The sequence below is a fragment of the Poecilia latipinna genome, unplaced genomic scaffold (genome assembly GCF_001443285.1).
Source record: "Poecilia latipinna isolate Pla-1442-1.1 unplaced genomic scaffold, P_latipinna-1.0 Scaffold769, whole genome shotgun sequence".
NCBI lineage: Eukaryota > Metazoa > Chordata > Actinopteri > Cyprinodontiformes > Poeciliidae > Poecilia > Poecilia latipinna.
Genome location: NW_015113385.1, coordinates 202,580 through 220,606, shown reverse-complemented (window position 1 = coordinate 220,606; position 18,027 = coordinate 202,580). Strand labels below are relative to the sequence as shown.

Here is an 18,027-nt window from a genome sequence, read left to right as displayed (position 1 = left end):
TGGTTCCAGCTGCTTGTTTATTTTTCTTTGGCGGAGCAGGTGTTGAAGTTGTAGGTGGGTTTCAGCTCAGAGCCGGCCACTCTGTTTCGTCCAGGTGAGGGGTTCTCCCCATTAGTCGTCTCATGGGATCCGCAGTGTGAGACTTTTGTTTCGGCTTGGCGCCCTGAGCGTTCCAGGGTGAGCTGCTTGGTCCGGGGCGTACGACCTCTCCGCTGGATTGAGGAAGAGTTGTTTCATTTCCACAGGTAACGTATGCTACCTTTTCGCCAAAGCCAAATTTTTGGAGAACCAAAGACAAATAGTTGCACTCATTTTGATCAAATGTCTGCTGAGCATCTAATGAAATAGCCGCAGAGGCAGGAAGGTTGGTCTGGTACATAACATGTAGGAGACCAACCTTCTCCAACCTTAGGTAACCCTAATACCTGTTAGGGTTGAAGCCAGTCTGGTCAGCTATGTGTTTATTTTAACGAGTAGCTAATACTTTGGCAACTATTTTTTTTTGGTCTCTGTTTAGTAAGCTTAAAGGACGGTATGAGGCAACATAGAGCAATTCCTGCCTTTTTTCAGGAGAAGACAGATATTAGCAACATGCAAACTCTGAGGAAATACTCCCTCCCTCACTGAAGAGTTTACCATACACAGAAGAAGAGGGGCAACCAGATCCAAATTACCTTTATAGAATTCTACTCCAAACCCATCTGGACCACAAGCTTTACCAGAAGATAATGAACGAATCGCAGATTTGATTTCTTCAATTGTAAAATCAGAATCCAAGACTGCCCTGACGGATTCATCCAGTACAAGTACATTTAAATTGTTTATCTTTAGTATCATAACTTGTAGCACTAGATTTGGAAGTGTACAAATTACTGTAATAATTGAAAAAGCATTATTTATGAGTTTTAGGGTCAGTTAACAGTTGGCCAGAGGGGGAAGACATTTTATGAATAGTTCTGCCAGTGTGCCTTTTACTTGTCTGGAGAGCAATCTATCAGGGTTGTCCCCCAGTTAAAAATGTTTTTGTTTAAGTTTGCGAATGTAATTACCAACTTGTTCCCCAAGCATGTGATTGTATTCAGATTTTGTCTTCAGGATAACACTGACTATATTTTCATCATTAGAATTCTAATAGCTGTCCTCCAAAACAGCCAATTTAGCCTGAATATCTGCAAGACGCTGTGATCCGGCCTTTGTGATTGAAGATTGATAAGAAATAATGTTACCCCTTAATACCACTTTAAATGACTCCCACACAACTGAGTCAGATACTTCTCCGTCATTAAAAAGGAGAAAATCGGAGATTTTGGCTGAAACATAGTCCTGAAATGATTGATCAGAATTGATGGGGGGGATAAATTTCCAATTAAACAACAGACCATAAAGATTAAAGTGGATCTGCAGTAAGAGAGGGGCGTCGTCTGAAATTAAGATGTTGATACCATTGAGCTGAATGTACGTGAAATTAATTCAGAATCAATTAAAAAGTGGTCAATTCTGATAAAACTACCATGGGTGTGGGGGGTGGGAGGGTATTTACGATCAGAAGGATGCTGAAGCCTCCAGATACCAACTAAATTTAATGACTTCATCAGATTATTTCGAACCGACACTGATTTCAAAGAAGAAGCAACTTTATTGGAGGACCTATCCAACAATGGATTGAGATAACAATTGAAGTCGCCTCCTATAATTATGTCCCTATTATTGCATTGTGCAACAATATCAAAAATCTTACAGAAAAAAACGGAGCAGTCACAATTCGGGGCATAAATATTGTTCGTTATTCTGCAATAGCCAGCCACGCCTTAATCTCACCACCGACTGACTACTGACCAGCTCTCTGTCTAACAGGTCCGGAAAACCCCTGAAACCTGTCTTACCCTGAAATAGGTGTACAGGAGATTCTCTGTTTAAACTGGTGGCGGAGAAACCTCGTCTGCTCTAACTACCTTCAGATCCAGAAGTTACGGCCCTTTCCAGTTTAGAAACAGTCGGCAGAGTAGCCCTCGCTGCCGCATAGCTTCAACAACCACTCCTGTTAACGGTAGCTTTCCTCCTGCAAATAACGTGCACTTGTTATCGGCTAGAATAGTTTTAGTGACTTAGATGTAAGTCCCAGGGCCATTATTTATTACTCGCCAAAGGAAAGTACGAAGCCACCAAGTTTCTAGAATCATGCATGTGAATTTTACTTAACCCAGAAGAACCCTCAATAATCTGTGACTTAATTGAATTCAATGTCCACAACCTCTATTATGATTTGTATTATATATTTTATTAAGCAAGCTTTAGCAGGGGTAAATGACAATCAGATTTAGTGAAGGAAATTATAAAAATTGTAACAAGTAATACTCTCATAATATAAAATTAACCATACCCTATCTTCTTTCTAATCCCTAACCTGTGTCACTGATCATACTGAGCGAGGCTTTAGGGGCAGGGGAACTCACACCCGTTGTTAGTCGATCTTGGCAGCCGAAACCTTTAGACGTCCTTGGTCAGAGTCTCTGTCCTGGCGGGGCAAAGTTCTCTTTCGGAAAAGCAGCAAAGCCAATCTGTCCAATTTCTTTTAAACGAACAGAATCTTCATCACCTAGTGACCTTTGTCTTTTCCCCAAGTCTGCTGCGGTTGAATAGGGATCGTAGGGTGGAGGCAGAGGCGACGGTCGGATTCAGGGGCCAGGGCTGGGGGCTGACGGATCTTGTCCTTCTTTGCGGCGAGAAGTCTCAACTTTTCCCTTGGTCCCAGGGTGTGGTCCTCTGCTGATCTTTTGCCTGCGTCCTCTTGTTGACTCTCCTTCAGCACCGCGGACTAAGAACGGCTTCCTCCCCAGCTCGCTGGCTTTTAAACCCTCTTGGCCCACAGTTGTGTATGGGAGAGGTCTCATGACTCATCCTTCCCGAGTATCTCATCGGAAAGTACCCGTCCTCCCCAAACCTTGTTCCACCCTGACTTTGGTAACACACAAACTTCCCCCTTTTTCGTCTGACTGTTGCAATTCCCTTGCAATACTTCTCTTTTTTCCGTTGGCCATCTGGTAGTTATTACCTTTTTTGGCAATTTGCTCTGAGGCCACCGCCCAGCTCGGTGCTTGTGACATTCTTTCCCTTTCCCTGCGCTCAACTCTACAGTCTTCTTATACTGTACCATGAAACACAATTAATTCAAAACATAATCGATTTGTTTTACCATTATCTGAAATCATTGAAAATATGTGACAATTAAGTTGTTACTGTTACTACAGATCATGAATACAGAGTATATATTTCAACTATACGTTACAGACATTGTGATTACAATAACACCAATCATCTCACTCTTACACACATATGTATTTTATAATTATTTCAATCATTACACACATATGCAATTTATACTTCATTTCTTTAATTATTATTAAATCATCATACAAAGTCACTGTCGTCTCCCAGGCTCGTACTCCGTTTCCTGCGTGTACCTAGAGAGATCTCACACTCCCAGGCCAGTTTTCTCGACAATATTTAAAAGAGCAACAGGGATGACAAGGACATATCTTCCCCCTGGATCTGCAGACATGGAGTTAAAGATAAATAGAATGGACTTGTGGATAAGGATTGCAACCCCTCTAGCCTTGGAAGAAAAATTTGACTGGTAAACCTGTGACTCCCATGAAGATCTTAAATGTCTCTGCTCTCAGTTGGCTGAATATGAGTCTCCTGAAGAAAGACAATATCAGATGAAAGTGATTTTAAATGTGAAAACACCTTTATTCTTTTAAGCGCTTTACCAAGACGTTTACAGTTCCAGGAGACAAAATTAATAGGACTCATGCCTGGCTTAGAATAATTATTATCCTGCATTTATCATAAAGTAAAAACAGCAGCTTGACAAGATAAACACAACGGAACACAAGCAGTTTAACAACAAGAAAACAAAAGCAATATCCCCAAAACTCACCCGTACCGCAACAAGAACTCAGTGGCATATCCCTCAATCTAGAATGGAGGCTGCCAGATAGCAAAGAGAAGAAACCCTGAGTAAGTAGCCTAGACCCAGCGAGCTGTGTTTGCCTCTAGAAAAACTATATAAATGCTAATGTGCACCAAGACTTAATTGGTATTGCAGACCAAGCATAGAATGCTTAATAAAGTCACTTGCTATGAGTCAATGAATTGACAAACCGTTCTGCATCAGTAGGTGACGTGAAAGTTTTCACAGTGTCATTTGAAGACTCTTACAGCTTGGCAGGAAAACAAAGGGAACACTTGGCTCCAGCCTCCACCAGCCTTTTCCTCACGATGTTGGATGCCTGCTGCTGTGCTGAAACCTCCGCCATAGTCTAGGAATATGAAGATTTTCTGACCGTGGTACAGCAACGGCGCTTGCTGACAACTCAGCCGCAGAATAATTACGTCGCGGTCATTGTGCACTCTGGCAATGAGGATCTGAGATTGCTCATAGCCTCAGAGCACGAGACTAAAGCCAAAGTATCTATTTTTACGGGCTTGGGAAAGTTGTCCTGTCCCAGCAGCTCCGAGATGAGTTTTGAAACAAACTATGCCGGATGGCCACCCTCTTCCCCCTCCTTGATGCCAACAATCCAAATGTTTTGTCTGCGCGAGTGCCCTTCCAAGTCATTCACCTTTGCTTTAAGGAACCCGTTAGCTGCCGCTAGCTCGCTGCATGTTGCCTCCAGCGGCAAAACATGGGCATCGGTAGAGGATAGAGCCGCGTCTATACGTTGTCTAAACGGTGCTGGACCTCACTGTGCTCTGTCTGCAGGGTTATTAAACGAGCCTCAGTGGAGTCCAGGTGACCTTCCAGTAATTTCTTGAGAAAATCCACGAGGGTGTAGACTTTAGAAAGTTCATTTTTGTGGCTATTGACGGTGTTCTGACTATTTATTGCTAACGGATTCGTCTTTCCTTGGCATGATGTAATAGACCAAAACTGCAATATACTGAAAAAACGGGTGCCTACTAGTCTTCCAGTGAAAAAATTAATAACTTTGGTGAAGTAATTAAATGTTAAATAGAGGGAGTGACTCAGAGCTCTACAAAACATGTCTACTCCATTACTGCACGTGAGAACCCTCCCAAGATTCAGAAAGCTGTATGGCTCAACAAAGGATGATTGTCTGAGCTGTCTGCAGCTGCAGCAGCACCATTAACCTGTTGTTCACAGGTTGTCATTCACAATGACAGAGGTGTCAAACTCCAGTCCTCAAGGGCCGCTGTTCTGCAGTGTTTAGATGTGCCACAGGGAAAAAACAGTGGAATGAAATGGCTTAATTACCTCCTCCCTGTGTAGATCGGTTTTCCTGAGCCTTGCTAATGACCTAATTATTCTTTTCAGGTGTGGTGCAGCAGAGGCACATCTAAAAGTTGCAGGACAGCGGCCCTTGAGGACTGGAGTTTGACACCCCTGTCACGAGAGGACCCAAATCTGGGTCCTCTCGTGAATGACAGGTTAATGAACAGCTCCTTATTTACGTTCTGCGCAGAGCTCTAGGATGATCAGACTGAGCAATCTAAAAGCTAATAAACTATCATCAACATTTCCCAGCAGTTCTATGTGGTTTCTGAACAAATGCTCCCTCTAGATCCTTCTGTTTGTGATGTTCTCCATCAGAGCCAAAACGTTTCACAATTACGCGGCACACCTTTGTGCAGCTGCATATGTGTGATTGTCTACACACCTTCATCACCTTAAAAATAATCAAACCTGACTTGACTGGAGTTAATCTCCCTTTCCAGGGAGAATGAAATTACCCACAGATAACATGCATTTCATGCGCGTTAGTGCATATACCAATAGGTTACATCTTTATGTGACAAAAACTGAGTAAATTTACTATTTACATTTGAGTGAGGACTTCACATCCTTTTATTTTTATTTTATTTATTTTGTGCGTATTATCTTACTGTTTTGAGGATAAATGTGGTTTAGCTTCATTGTTTACATTTAAACAATAAAATATTAAAACAGTGAACAAACATCAAGTTTGATGCTTCTTGGTCTAAATAGCACTTAATGAAGTCAGGTTTCAGTGTATCTAGGTGAGTTTTGGCACCTTGTAGTTTTTTGACATTAATTTGACATTTGCATTAATGACAGTTGGACAGGTGTACCGAATAAATTGGCTGGTGAGTGTTTATTACAGTGCTTTTTAGAGGCACTGAGTAAACGTATATGGAAGTGATTGCCTGCAGGTAAAATTGCAAACTTCATGATCACAGACTGCTATGGATTAAAGCTGTCATAAATTTCCAAGCAGAGTGAAGCTCTTATGCTTTGCCAGTTTCATTTCTGTGTTCTATTTATCCAGTCATTTAAAAGGAGAGACAAATCCAATGGAACCTTTTGGTTTGTGATTTAGATCTAAGAGCAGGAGAGGGGTTGAAGCTAGCGTAGTATAAGACTGGGGTGGGTGTACACTAATGGGAGAGCACGGGACCTGGGGTATGCCATTAGGTAACCCATTACATTCCATTAGTGCCATGAGTACATAGTCGCCAACCACTAGTCTATATGATTGGATTTCTGTTAATCCATTTTGATATGTATTTGAAATGCAAGTGATTGAACTGAAATTATTTATTTCTTTGGAAAGTGCCTTGAGATGACATTTGTTGTGAATTAGTGTGATGTAAATTGGCTTTATTGAATAGAATTATCAATCAGAGCAATATGAATAAACTGTTTTAAATAAATTGACTATCATGTAAATCTAGCACATTGCTGCTTCAGGATAGCAATACAAATTGTGGCAAGATGCAACTTCAAAAGGTTTAGTGGGTGTGAATACTTTTGCAAGGTGCTATATTTTTACCTCGACTGTATAATAGGTGTTCATTTCTAAAAGATTTACCCTATAGCCCTTAAGAAGAGATAGTTTACTTGTATTTGTATATGTGTTGTTGGTCCAGGAAGAGCCAAATTTATCCACATCGGTGAAGAAGTTGATGGGGTGGATATGAGAGCAGAGGTTGGCCTGCTGACACGTAACATCCTACTTCGTGGCGAGACTGAGCCCACCTGCTATGGCCATGAGGCTTGTAAATTCTTTGACTTTGACACCTTCGGGGGACATTTGAAGGTATAATGTTGATGACCTGATCATTTACAAAGGTAGCATTAAATTAGTGCTCTCAAATGGATGTTAATTTATTATCATCTGCAACTTGTGTTTTGGGTCTAAGAGCGGGAGGGGGTGTTATTTTAGTGTAATTTGGCAAATAAAGTTTTGCATGATAAATCCTTTTACATTCAATGTATATGAGAAGCCTTACTTCTTTCATTTTATGTTAGTTCTGCTACAAAGCACACATTCTAACTTTTGTCTGTTTTAATCAAACTTCTATTTTTTAGCATTAACAAATGAACAGTACAATGCAACCAAATCTACAGAACAGACCCATAATAATTTTTTTATTTTATAATATTTTAGCCAGATGCTGCTTCTCTTACAGGAGTCAGTTATATTTATGAGTTTTTAACTGAAGGGATGGTTCCATATTGTGACATGTGATTGGGCACAAGGCTGCCATTCTAATCAAAGCAAAGTTATGTTGTGAGCAGAGTGTTTTTGGCTTGTTAGTTCGACAGCAGAAGCCAAAACACCCAGGCTGCTAGAGTTCTCTGTGGTCTATTTTGTTTGTGGGCTCACAAGGATCTTTAGAAATACAATGTACTGGTGTTGAGGCATAATCTGAATTGTGAATGAGCCAGAATGGCTTGTAGTAGTGCGATATCTGATGAGGAAGAAATGAGTTGGACACCTGTAAAGACCTTTTTGCACTCTAAGACCTGTCCACTTTTGGCCCAGCCCTATTGTATCTGTAGTTGTAACATTATATAGATATCACATAGGAATAGCTCATAACTTAGGTGCAATCATTTAATTTTATTTGTTGAGGATTTTGACCTCTGTTGCTGGATTTTCTAAACTGATCACTATAGGGCTTCGGTCAGAAAGCACGCAGGTCATCAGGGTATTTAAATGGTTTACTGAANACAGCAAACAAGTCTTCTGACTGTTTCCTGGAACAAGTCAGAGCTTCAGTCACAATGTAGGCAGGAGGAGGAGGCTAATAATAGGCATGTGCAATCAGCAGCAGCAAGCTGCAGTGTGTGGCATGGGTTATCACTACATATTAGACACAGAGTGTTCGTGTTTTTACATCTTCTCTTAAAGCTAACATTTCATCGTTGCCTTTTTAACTCAGTTTGAAGTGTTAGTTGTTATAGTTACTGTTCTACATAAATGAGAGTGAAAACAACTGATTTACTCCTATAATGACTACAATTTTCACTAAACTGAACTTACACAAACTGCTAGTTCAATAACCCTAACCCTAACTTGCCATGTCATTTTGCCACAAATAAAGAAAACAAAGACAATTGCAAAACAAATCTTGATAATTTATTAGAGATATAATTAGTCATATAATTTCATTGTATGGGAAAATAACCATTGCTGAAACTCACTCTTTCATACAAACTTAATGAACAGATTTAAAAGAATGACAAAATGGATGTGTCACTTCATCTGCCAGTCTTAATTGACTGAAAAACAGCAATTAAAAAGGTTTATTGACATGAATAAATTAAAGTTATTTGGCGCTGGTGCCCCGGCAGAAGACTTGAGCTGTGAATTGCAATAAGCTCGGATGAGCATCCCCAATGCAGATTAGAGATATGTTCCCCCCAGGGCCTGTACACTGGTGGTGGAGGTCGGATAAAGGATGGCAGCCTGGAGAGCTGGGAGAATGCAGGTGGAGAAGGGGTGGAGGTGGGTTGAGCACAGCTTGAAAGCTAATGATGTCATGGATGAGGATCCTTATAAGCGGGAGCTTGATTGGTGATTGGACGAGGCAGGTCATGGTCTGGTGCTGAGGTTGTTGGCGGTGAACATGATGCGGTGATTGGATGATGCAGGTGAGGCTGAAGAGTCTTCCAGTTTGAATTTGCGTCAAGGCTTCATGACAACCAGAACAACCTGATCCTACTATAAACCTGCTATAAATCTGAGAAAACCTACTCATTTGTTGACTACTCATTTTCCAAAAAAATCTCTTGAGGCTTATTCTCACTTGTTGGGTGTTTTTCATTGTTCAAAGCATTATTCATACTCTTTAGAAATTGTTTGTTCTGCATCCTTTGCAAAGATGATGATAAGAATATTTTAAGCCTTTAGATTTTCAATTATTTGGACCTGATTTGGTGCACACACACAGACCCCTGTTAAGAATGTCTAAAATTGGATGGCTTGTGTAGATGCCATCAGAGGATAAAATCTTTATTTGATTTACTTGATTTTCTGTGGATACTGCAATTTGCTCACTTACAAAGAAATTAATACTTTAGGGATAAGGATGCAGATTACATAACCATGTGTTTGATACAGGTTTACTAAATAAGTTGTGATTAAACTTTTTGCTCATAATTGAAACGGAATTGTATGGAAACTTGGGATGTGAGGAGAATTTTGACTCATTTTAGACTGAATTATCTTTTAATGCAACTTTTAACTGTGAAGGATTAAAAAAAGCTTATTAGCTCATATAACCAGATACAAACAACTAGATGTAAACACACAAAGCGTGTTGTGTGTGTATAACGGATTTATACAGAACAGTTTGTTTTGCTGATTGTAGCTGTACGGATTGTCTTACAGGAGACTTTAGATAGTAAAAATCAGACATCATAATAAATTAATTGCCTTGAGATAATTTAGAAAGTGTAGAAATCATGACATGAGTAAACATTAGATGTTAGCTTTGTCTTTTTCCTGCTCCTTTTTGAACTGCATTTGGGAGTTCTTTTTGTTCTTTTTTTATCTGACATTTTACTCGTTTGAAATAAAGACTTCAGCATGTTTGTTTCTTTGACATTTATGTCACTGCTTCCCTCTTGGCTTAAGGTTGAATGGAACTGTAATGTGCAGAAATATTGCAAAAGTAAACTTCCTTTCATTTAACTATAAAATAAATGTTTGATGTTATTTAGTAGAAAAACAATCTGATCAAAGGCTCAGGAGATTTTCTTCAGTCTGAGCCAAAGCACACTAATGGTTTACATATTAAACCAGTAGAGTTTAGTGCAAACAACAACTAGTTGTTGTACAAAGCTTTAAAAAGAAATGATAGAAAACCAAACAATGATTTTAACTTTAAATCAAGATCTTTGATTATTTGAACTGTAAGAGCTCTGACGCCAAAATCCTGATCATTTTTCCACATGTGATTTATTGTTCACATGATCTGATGAAGCAGAACAGACGGCAGATCCTTTAGAGCAGGGGTCCCCAAACTTTTTCCTGCGAGGGCCACATAGCTGTTCCTTTCTGTGGTCGGGGGACGGTCTTAGTTTTTGCAGTAAAAAAAAACACAGAAATTCTTGTCGACGGGGGGGGGACGACACTTTTGGATAGATTTTTACCCAGAATGCAAATGGAAAAAACCGTGAGTGAAACGGTGACTGACGAGTATATATTCCATTGAGGGAAAGTAAGTTTCACATTTGCTCAAAAGCCCCCTGGTGGTTGAAGAAAAATCCACATATAAACCGGAAAATACAATATATGAAAAAACACTGAATGCTCTCTGGTATGAGCAGGCGGGCCGGATCGGGCTTTGTTCAGGGGGCCAGACAAAATGACGTGGCGGGCCGGATCCGGCCCGCGGGCCGTAGTTTGGGGACCCCTGCTTTAGAGGGACATTTTCTCCAGATGCTCAACAATATTCTGCACCCACTGTTCCTTTTCATCCACACAGATGTTGCGTCCCCTGCGTGTTATTAAGCTAAAAGAAAAGAAATGCACATCATTTGGTTGCTGTTTTTTTTTCTAAAAAAAGAAAATAAAATATAATTCCAGACTTTATCATGTAACCTCCTATGAACAGAAAGCCAGTTATCAGTACTTACACAACTCCTCTTAAGACGCAGCGATGATCAGTCCTGTAATATGAAGAGATGAGATCTCTGTTCACCCGGTTTCTGAAGAATTGAAAGCAGCAGTCAGTGGGAACTCTTCCATCTGAAAACAAGACCATTAGACTGGTGAAAGTCTGAGTGAATAGAAACTAATTTCTGCTGCAGATGTCAAATGGTTGAAGCTGACTGTTTCCTTTTAATGGGCAAAGTGATGTCAGTTTTCTGTTTTCTAGGACAAAAACAGCATCAGCAGTTTTTTCATTCACTACAGAACATTGAATGAATCATTTGGAATTTGCTGTTGTTGTTGAAAGTAGAATCTAGTGTTGATTTATGATTTAAATTATTTAAAATGTTCTAGTGTAATTTGTTTATTACAAATAATTTGGCCAATTTAGAGCTTTACCAAAACACCAAACTTGTATGATTTAAGGTGGAACTCTTTCCATGCATTTGCTCTAGTCTTTGTTTCAGCAACAAGTTGCTGCTGAAACAAATTAATGATCCACCCAGAACAACAAATAAAAGGACTTTATTTTTAACACGTTGTCAACAATGAAGCAAATTGGAAAAGAAGGAAACCAGAACATGATCTGATCTCTCCTTTTTAACAACACTAATATTTAAAAATAATCTTTATGAATTGATCTTACCTTGAGAATGACATGGTGGCAAAACTAAGGAGATCCACAGAACGACCATCAGAGCCACACGGAGCTGAAAAACCTTCTGCATGTTTTTTTGTAGCGTCTGTCCAAACTAAAACACTGAAAGGAAAAAGACTCTACTGTAAACTGAGCCAACACTTTACCTCTGGTTTTTGCTTGTGATATCTGAGCATGTTTGGGTTACCTATTGTGCAACCACAAAACCAACAAACCCCTCCGCAGAATTTAAAATGTGGTTACAAAGATCAAACTTCACAGATTAACCTTTAAAACGATCAACATGACAAACAAAGCCAACCTGGGAAGAACGGGAGAGGATAGAATGAAGATTTCATCTCTGCAAAGCTACACCTGTTTTATTTTCTATAATTACTTCTACAGACAGTCCGTCCACTCAGAGTCCATTCAGGTGGTTTTACTCTAATTTGTGGCTCAGTTAGACTTACTACTCACTGACTGCAATTCATCATTCACTGTGATCGTTTTTAACATTTTACTTTGTAAAGTGACCAATAGAGGCTTTATATTAGCTGGGTAAAGGATTTACTTAGAAACTAAACACCAACTGTGAAACTTGGTCCCCTCATTTCTCCTCAACTTAGGATTGGTTGTCCACAAGGCTGTGTACTCAGCCCCATGTTGCTGCAGTTTTTTACCATGTATCTGTAGAGATGAATGACTAGTTGTATGGGATTCACCATAGCCTTTCTGACTCAGATTCTCCTACATGACAGGGTTCAGCAGAGGCTGCTGTTAAACTGAATTCATTCTGTTTCTGAGGCAGATTTACTCTATCACTGTGTGACTCAACAACTGGCCTCTAGGAGGCGCCAGACGCCAATAAGACACAATAACAACTAAACTAAAACACACTATGTACAGAAACAAAATGATGCCCAGGAAACAACTGATCACTGGGTCTATTGTTCAGAAAGTACTTCCTGCAGTACTTACCCCTGCCCCTCTCATGATGCCCCTCCCCCTGATATGATGCCCCTCCCCTGTCATCGACCCAAATGAAGTTAACCACAATTAGACTTTTGTGGTTATTTTTCAGAAAGCTTCACAGTGGGCCGTCCAGTCAGCATCAGAATCTTTTTATATTATGATTTTACTTCTGCTAACAGCTTCCTGACGTCTCGTCACTTCAGTCAACTCAACATGAAGAACTTTGTCTTCATAGGAGCTGTTCTCTTCAGCTGCTGTAAGTTTTATTATTTAATCTCTTCAAATGCATTAATAACTTTAACATTTAGCATAATTTGTAAGTATTGCTCAAGAAATGGTGTTTTTTTTGTCATAAATCTCTGGTTTCTAATGTTTCAGGCTGGATCTCTGTTGTTTCTCAGACAGTGTCTGTTCTGCCAGGTGAAAACGTCAATCTGCTCTGTAACAAACATTCTGGTCCTCCGTTGTTCTGGTTCAGATTAGTCAACAGAACCAGGATCAGTTGTATCTCTATCAGTTTGTCAGGATCAACCAGATACTGTGATGAATTTAAAAGTGGATCATTTAACATTTGGTCCAACTCGTCCACATCAGTTCTCAGAATAAATCAGCTGAACGTTTCTGACTCTGGACTGTATTTCTGTGGATTTGCTACCAAACAACATCGACTTTTCACTGCGACTCAGTTACATGTGAACGGTGAGAGGAAACTTCATAATGTTCTTAAATTCTCCAAGGAGAAACTGCTGCATTTTTATTAATTTTATTTCTCTTACAAATCATTTTCCTGAATTTTATTTAAAGGGACAAAGACATTTTATGATGACACAGAAGTTCAAAGTAAGGATGATTTTCAAACCACCATTCCTGTAAATTCCTGAAAGCCATGATTAAACCTAATTAATGGTTTTTGTTGTTTGTTTTGCTGCAGAAGGTCCTCCTGATAACACAAAGTTAATCACTTTGACTCTCAGAGTTCTGAATGTTTTGCTTGTTACCATCATCATTGTTCTGCTTGTTAAAGTTATTTGACTCCTGAAAGGTAATTTATGAAATAACTGATATTATTTTGATTGTTTCTTACATCATTGATGTTTGTTATGTACATTTATTCCCAGAGATTCTCTTATTAATTTATAATTTCAAAGTTCAAGTTCAACAAGGCTCTGGTTTGATTAAATCTCTTCCAGGAAGAATATTTAACTAGATTTATAAATCAAACATATTTCACATCAGATTTCAGGCACAATAAGAATCATCTAGAATTTATTCTGACTTTTTATAGTGTTTCGTAATTATTCTCAGTGATAATTCCTTGTTTATGTCTAAATGTTGTTTAAATAAAACAATGAGCTCTAAAAGCGATCACCACAAATGTTTCTGTCATCAGAAACAATAAATCAATCAATTAATTAGCTAATTAATTTAATAGTCAACTAAAATGGATTTTCATTCTTATGAATAATATTTTTATGGGCACTTGTCCTCAGAGACCTCATAATCCATTTTATTTATGGTTATGATTGTAAGTGGGGTTTTTGTTTTCATTTTATTTGTTGTTTTCAGTTGATGTGTTTCATTTTGGATACTTAAAATATCTTCCAGTTTTTGCATTAAGTTCTTTATAAAATTAAAGTTTATTTGTCTTTAAGATAACTAAAGTGCATTTGTCAGTCATTATTGATACATTGATTGCAAACAGTCTCAAAACAACAGAAATATCATTTATCGCAATAATTACTGAGAGAATTTATCATTCAGCAGAATTTGATCAGAATGTGTTTAATAAAACCTCTCAACTCTCATAATGCATCATCATCATCATCATCATCGTTTTCTGTCTCTGTTTCCCAGGTGATGATTTGGACACATCCACACCTGACTGAGGTGAATATACTTCAGTTATTTTTTTCTAAGTTGGGTTTAGCTTCAAGTTTCTTCTTTTCCTTTTAACTTACAAACACAATGTGTTTTTTTTTAATCAGTGTTCTGGTGTCATTTACAGAATCCCGGGTCAACAGTGAACCAGAACTGAAGTTCTGTTCTCTCTGTTTTGAGTTTAGGAGGAAGTGGAACTGCAGCTCCAAGAGATTCTGATGCTTTGAATGTTTAATGAATGAATTAAAATAGTGGAAGAGACAAAACCACATTTTTTATTTCAGTTGGATCTTTGTCTTAAATCTCCAACTTGAGTTAGAAAGCAGCTGAAGGAAGTCAAGGTCAGTTAAGTCATTGCCTGATTTGACAGAAACAGAAACTCTGTGATCTGAAGAAATGATTTGGATTCTGAGAACTGTTAGCTTCATAAAATATGACTTTCTTTTAATTTGTACTCAGAGCCTTTCTTCTAAAATAAATCCAGTAAAACTGTTGACCTAATTATTAAAGATAAAGTAGAAACATCTAGTTTCAGTAAGGGAGTTCATTACAGATCAGTGATGATGTGTTTTGTTGCTTTGAACTAAACTCTGCTGCTAAAGATTCAACCACACAGTGGAAAATAAAGTCTGACTTGTTGCTTGCAAACAATCATGATCTTTATCAGTTTTGTGTATAAATAACTGTTCACACTGATCAGTGTGAATGTTTGAATAGAGGAAGTTCATCTTGATGAAAATAATTTTCTCTCCATGTCTTGAGCTGCTCAGCATCTCAATGATGATCTCAGAGTTAGAGAAGTGTAAACACAGAGAGCAAAAACAGAAGTAAACAGAGTTAGTGTTAAACTGTAACTAAAGTTTGGTGGTTCATGAGACATTTTTACAAAAAGTCTTTGGCTCTGCAATGAAACTGTATGCAAAAAAACAACAACCTGTATATTAAAATGTAAGGATGTTGGTGTTGGCAATGCATTTAAAACAATTATAGTAAACAAAGGAAGCTCATAAGATTTGTGATTTTCTTTTCTTACAGCCAATCAGGATACTTAGATATTCCTAACTAGCTAAATATTTCTCTGGCCTATCTCAGAGAAATAGGCCAGAGTGCAGTACATTCCTAACCTATGACTCAACAAATATCACTTTTTGTGTGAATAATGTGCTAAAAATAAGCTCTTTTTTTCTAAAATGTACTGAAGTCATTTCAGCGAGACACTGATGTGGCCAATATTATAGGAAAGAATATAAATATACCTTATTATCCCTTGGCGAGATAATTTAGTCACTTTAGAAGGTTATTTGTGCTACACTCATCAATGCAACATGAGGCTGAAAAACAATGCAAACATTAATAGTCAAATATTTAAAAAAAATCATCAAGTTGACAATTGTAATCAAAACCCACAACTTTCCAGTTGCAAGACAAACACTTTGACTAGTGTATTAAAGCCACTCCTCCTTAAAAGACATATTTCAAGTCATTAATGTGTTTTATCTCTGTTCATTTGTGTTCCTGTGAAGCACTTTGATATATATTGTCCATAAATGGTGTTAAAGACACAAACGTCTCTTCCTGCCTTGTCTGATGGGGGCAGGTCCAGTAACATAAGCAGAAACCTTAGAAAAAAAAACTTTGACACTTTTTATTCCTTCTCTCTCTGCAGCAGCCTCATTGGCTCTCGGTTCTTTGCTGCAGTCAACAGGAAATGAAGAACTCTGTCCTGATAGCAGCTCTGCTTTACAGCTTCTGTAAGCACTGACTGCTTAATGACTATAAATGCATCATAATGTCTGCAACTTCAGCAGAATGCATTATTCTGGACTTTATTTATTTTCTGCTCTAATTCAGATTGAATAACTTGTTTCCTCTTTGTTTCAGGTTGGACGTCTGGTTCAGTTTCTGGGTCTGAGATCCTGACAGTTCATCAGGGTGAAGATGTCACACTGCAGAGCGCCAACATGTTCTCTGATGGTTCAGTGACGTTCTGGTTGAGAGTGATTAATCAAACCAAGACCAGTTGTATCTCTGTGATTAATGGAGATCGTAGAATCATTGACTACTGTGGAGGATTTGATAGAAAATCATTTGAAATTACCGTGAACTTCTCCAATGTTTTACTCAAAATTAAACGTGTAAATATCTCAGACACTGGAATATATATTTGTGGATGTTACCAGGGTGGAAAGCTGAAGTTCACTGTGCAACATTTACATGTAATCGGTGAGAACACTTCACTTTATGTCAGTCTGTTGTTTTGGTTTCTTTTTAGTTTTAGTTAATTACAGTGATTTCATTCCATACTGATATTTTTTGTCTTTTTGTTTTTGCTTGTTTGTTGTTTCTTTATAAATTTAACAAAGACAAAACAAATGATAAAATTAATTGATTTTCCAGATTGTATCTAATTTTAAGGCTGATTTCATGTTTGTTGCAGAAAAGCCAAACAACATGAAGCTGATCTTTCCTGGAGCTGAGAGTGGTTTGCTTCTCCTCATCATCACTTTTCTGTTCATTCAGATGAAGAAACTTCAAAGAGGTAATCCTGACAGGAAAAGAATGTAGACTAATAAAATGCATTTTTACAGGACATAAATGTTTCTTTTAAGGTCATATGCAAAAATCAGATCAGAGCAGTCTTTTTACATTAGATGTGATTTGTGACATTATTATTTGTTTCTGTCTTTCTGTCATGCTGTCACTCAGCTCAACTTGGAGACAAAGATGAACATCAGCTTCAGGTCTAATCTCAAAATTCTCCTGCATGTTTTCCCTTCGAGATTTTTATTTTTTTTAAGCAACAACAATGAATAATGTTTAAATGTCATTTTCTCGATGCCATTTACAGATTCTTGACTCGACTGACCGTAACCACCCGGCAGACAGCGACACCAGGCGGAAGAGAAGAAGAGAAGAGAAGAAGAGAAGAGAAGAGAAGAAGAGTGCCATCGGAGTGAATGTAGCCACAACGAAGCGTCGAGACAGAAACTGAACCGCTGCTCAGAGTGAAACATTTAACTCATTAATTTACTGTTTAATTAAAAAAAACTCTTAAGCAGAAGTCGTATTTCTGTCTGTGTGACGTCACTTTGGTTAAAAGAGACAGCCTCTTCCTGTGACGTCATACTGACCGGAAGCCGCTAGCTCAGTGTGGACAGAGGAGCTTTTCATGACGCATTCTTTCAGCTTCATGACAAAAATGTTTGAACTAAAATCATAAATTCAGATTTACGTTCTAATGAAGAAAATACATTATATTTTGCATATTATATCTAGTTTCAAGTATTAAGTATCTGTCAGGTTTAAATGCTATTGCTGAACATGTACAGCCTTCAGAATGTACTACTGTCTGAGATTAGACAAAATGAAGTTGATTTCTTTATATATTTTCTGGTAGAAACTGTTTTGCAAATCCATGTTTCCTGATTGTCTGCCGCCTAACAAACCTATTTGTTCTTTCTTTATCTTGCCGTCTGGAAAACTTTTGTGAAACTAAAATGTCTTTGTGTGGCTATTTTTAATAAATAAGCCAAAATAAATATTTAGATTTCTAGTGTCCCTTGCTTTTCTTTTCCTCAGAAGAATATTTGGGTATTATATTTGAAAAAAAAC

The 18,027-nt window shown here is 38.1% G+C and overlaps 1 protein-coding gene and 1 long non-coding RNA gene across 2 annotated transcripts; one reads left to right on the top strand and one right to left on the bottom strand.

The window, feature by feature from the left end:
- Positions 1-10,698: 10,698 nt before the first annotated feature.
- LOC106955807 (uncharacterized) lies at positions 10,699-11,769 on the bottom strand. Its single transcript, XR_001426653.1, has 3 exons — positions 11,575-11,769; positions 10,913-11,024; positions 10,699-10,788 (listed from the first exon to the last, which is right to left on the bottom strand). It is a non-coding gene; the product is annotated as an uncharacterized LOC106955807 (long non-coding RNA).
- A 4,168-nt stretch (positions 11,770-15,937) lies between these two features.
- Positions 15,938-17,960, top strand: LOC106955802 (uncharacterized). Its single transcript, XM_015046189.1, has 5 exons — positions 15,938-16,166; positions 16,297-16,638; positions 16,853-16,954; positions 17,122-17,156; positions 17,264-17,960. The coding sequence occupies exons 1-5, from the start codon at positions 16,124-16,126 to the stop codon at positions 17,405-17,407; spliced, it is 666 nt and encodes a 221-aa protein (XP_014901675.1). The 5' UTR covers positions 15,938-16,123; the 3' UTR covers positions 17,408-17,960.
- The last annotated feature ends 67 nt before the right edge of the window (positions 17,961-18,027 follow it).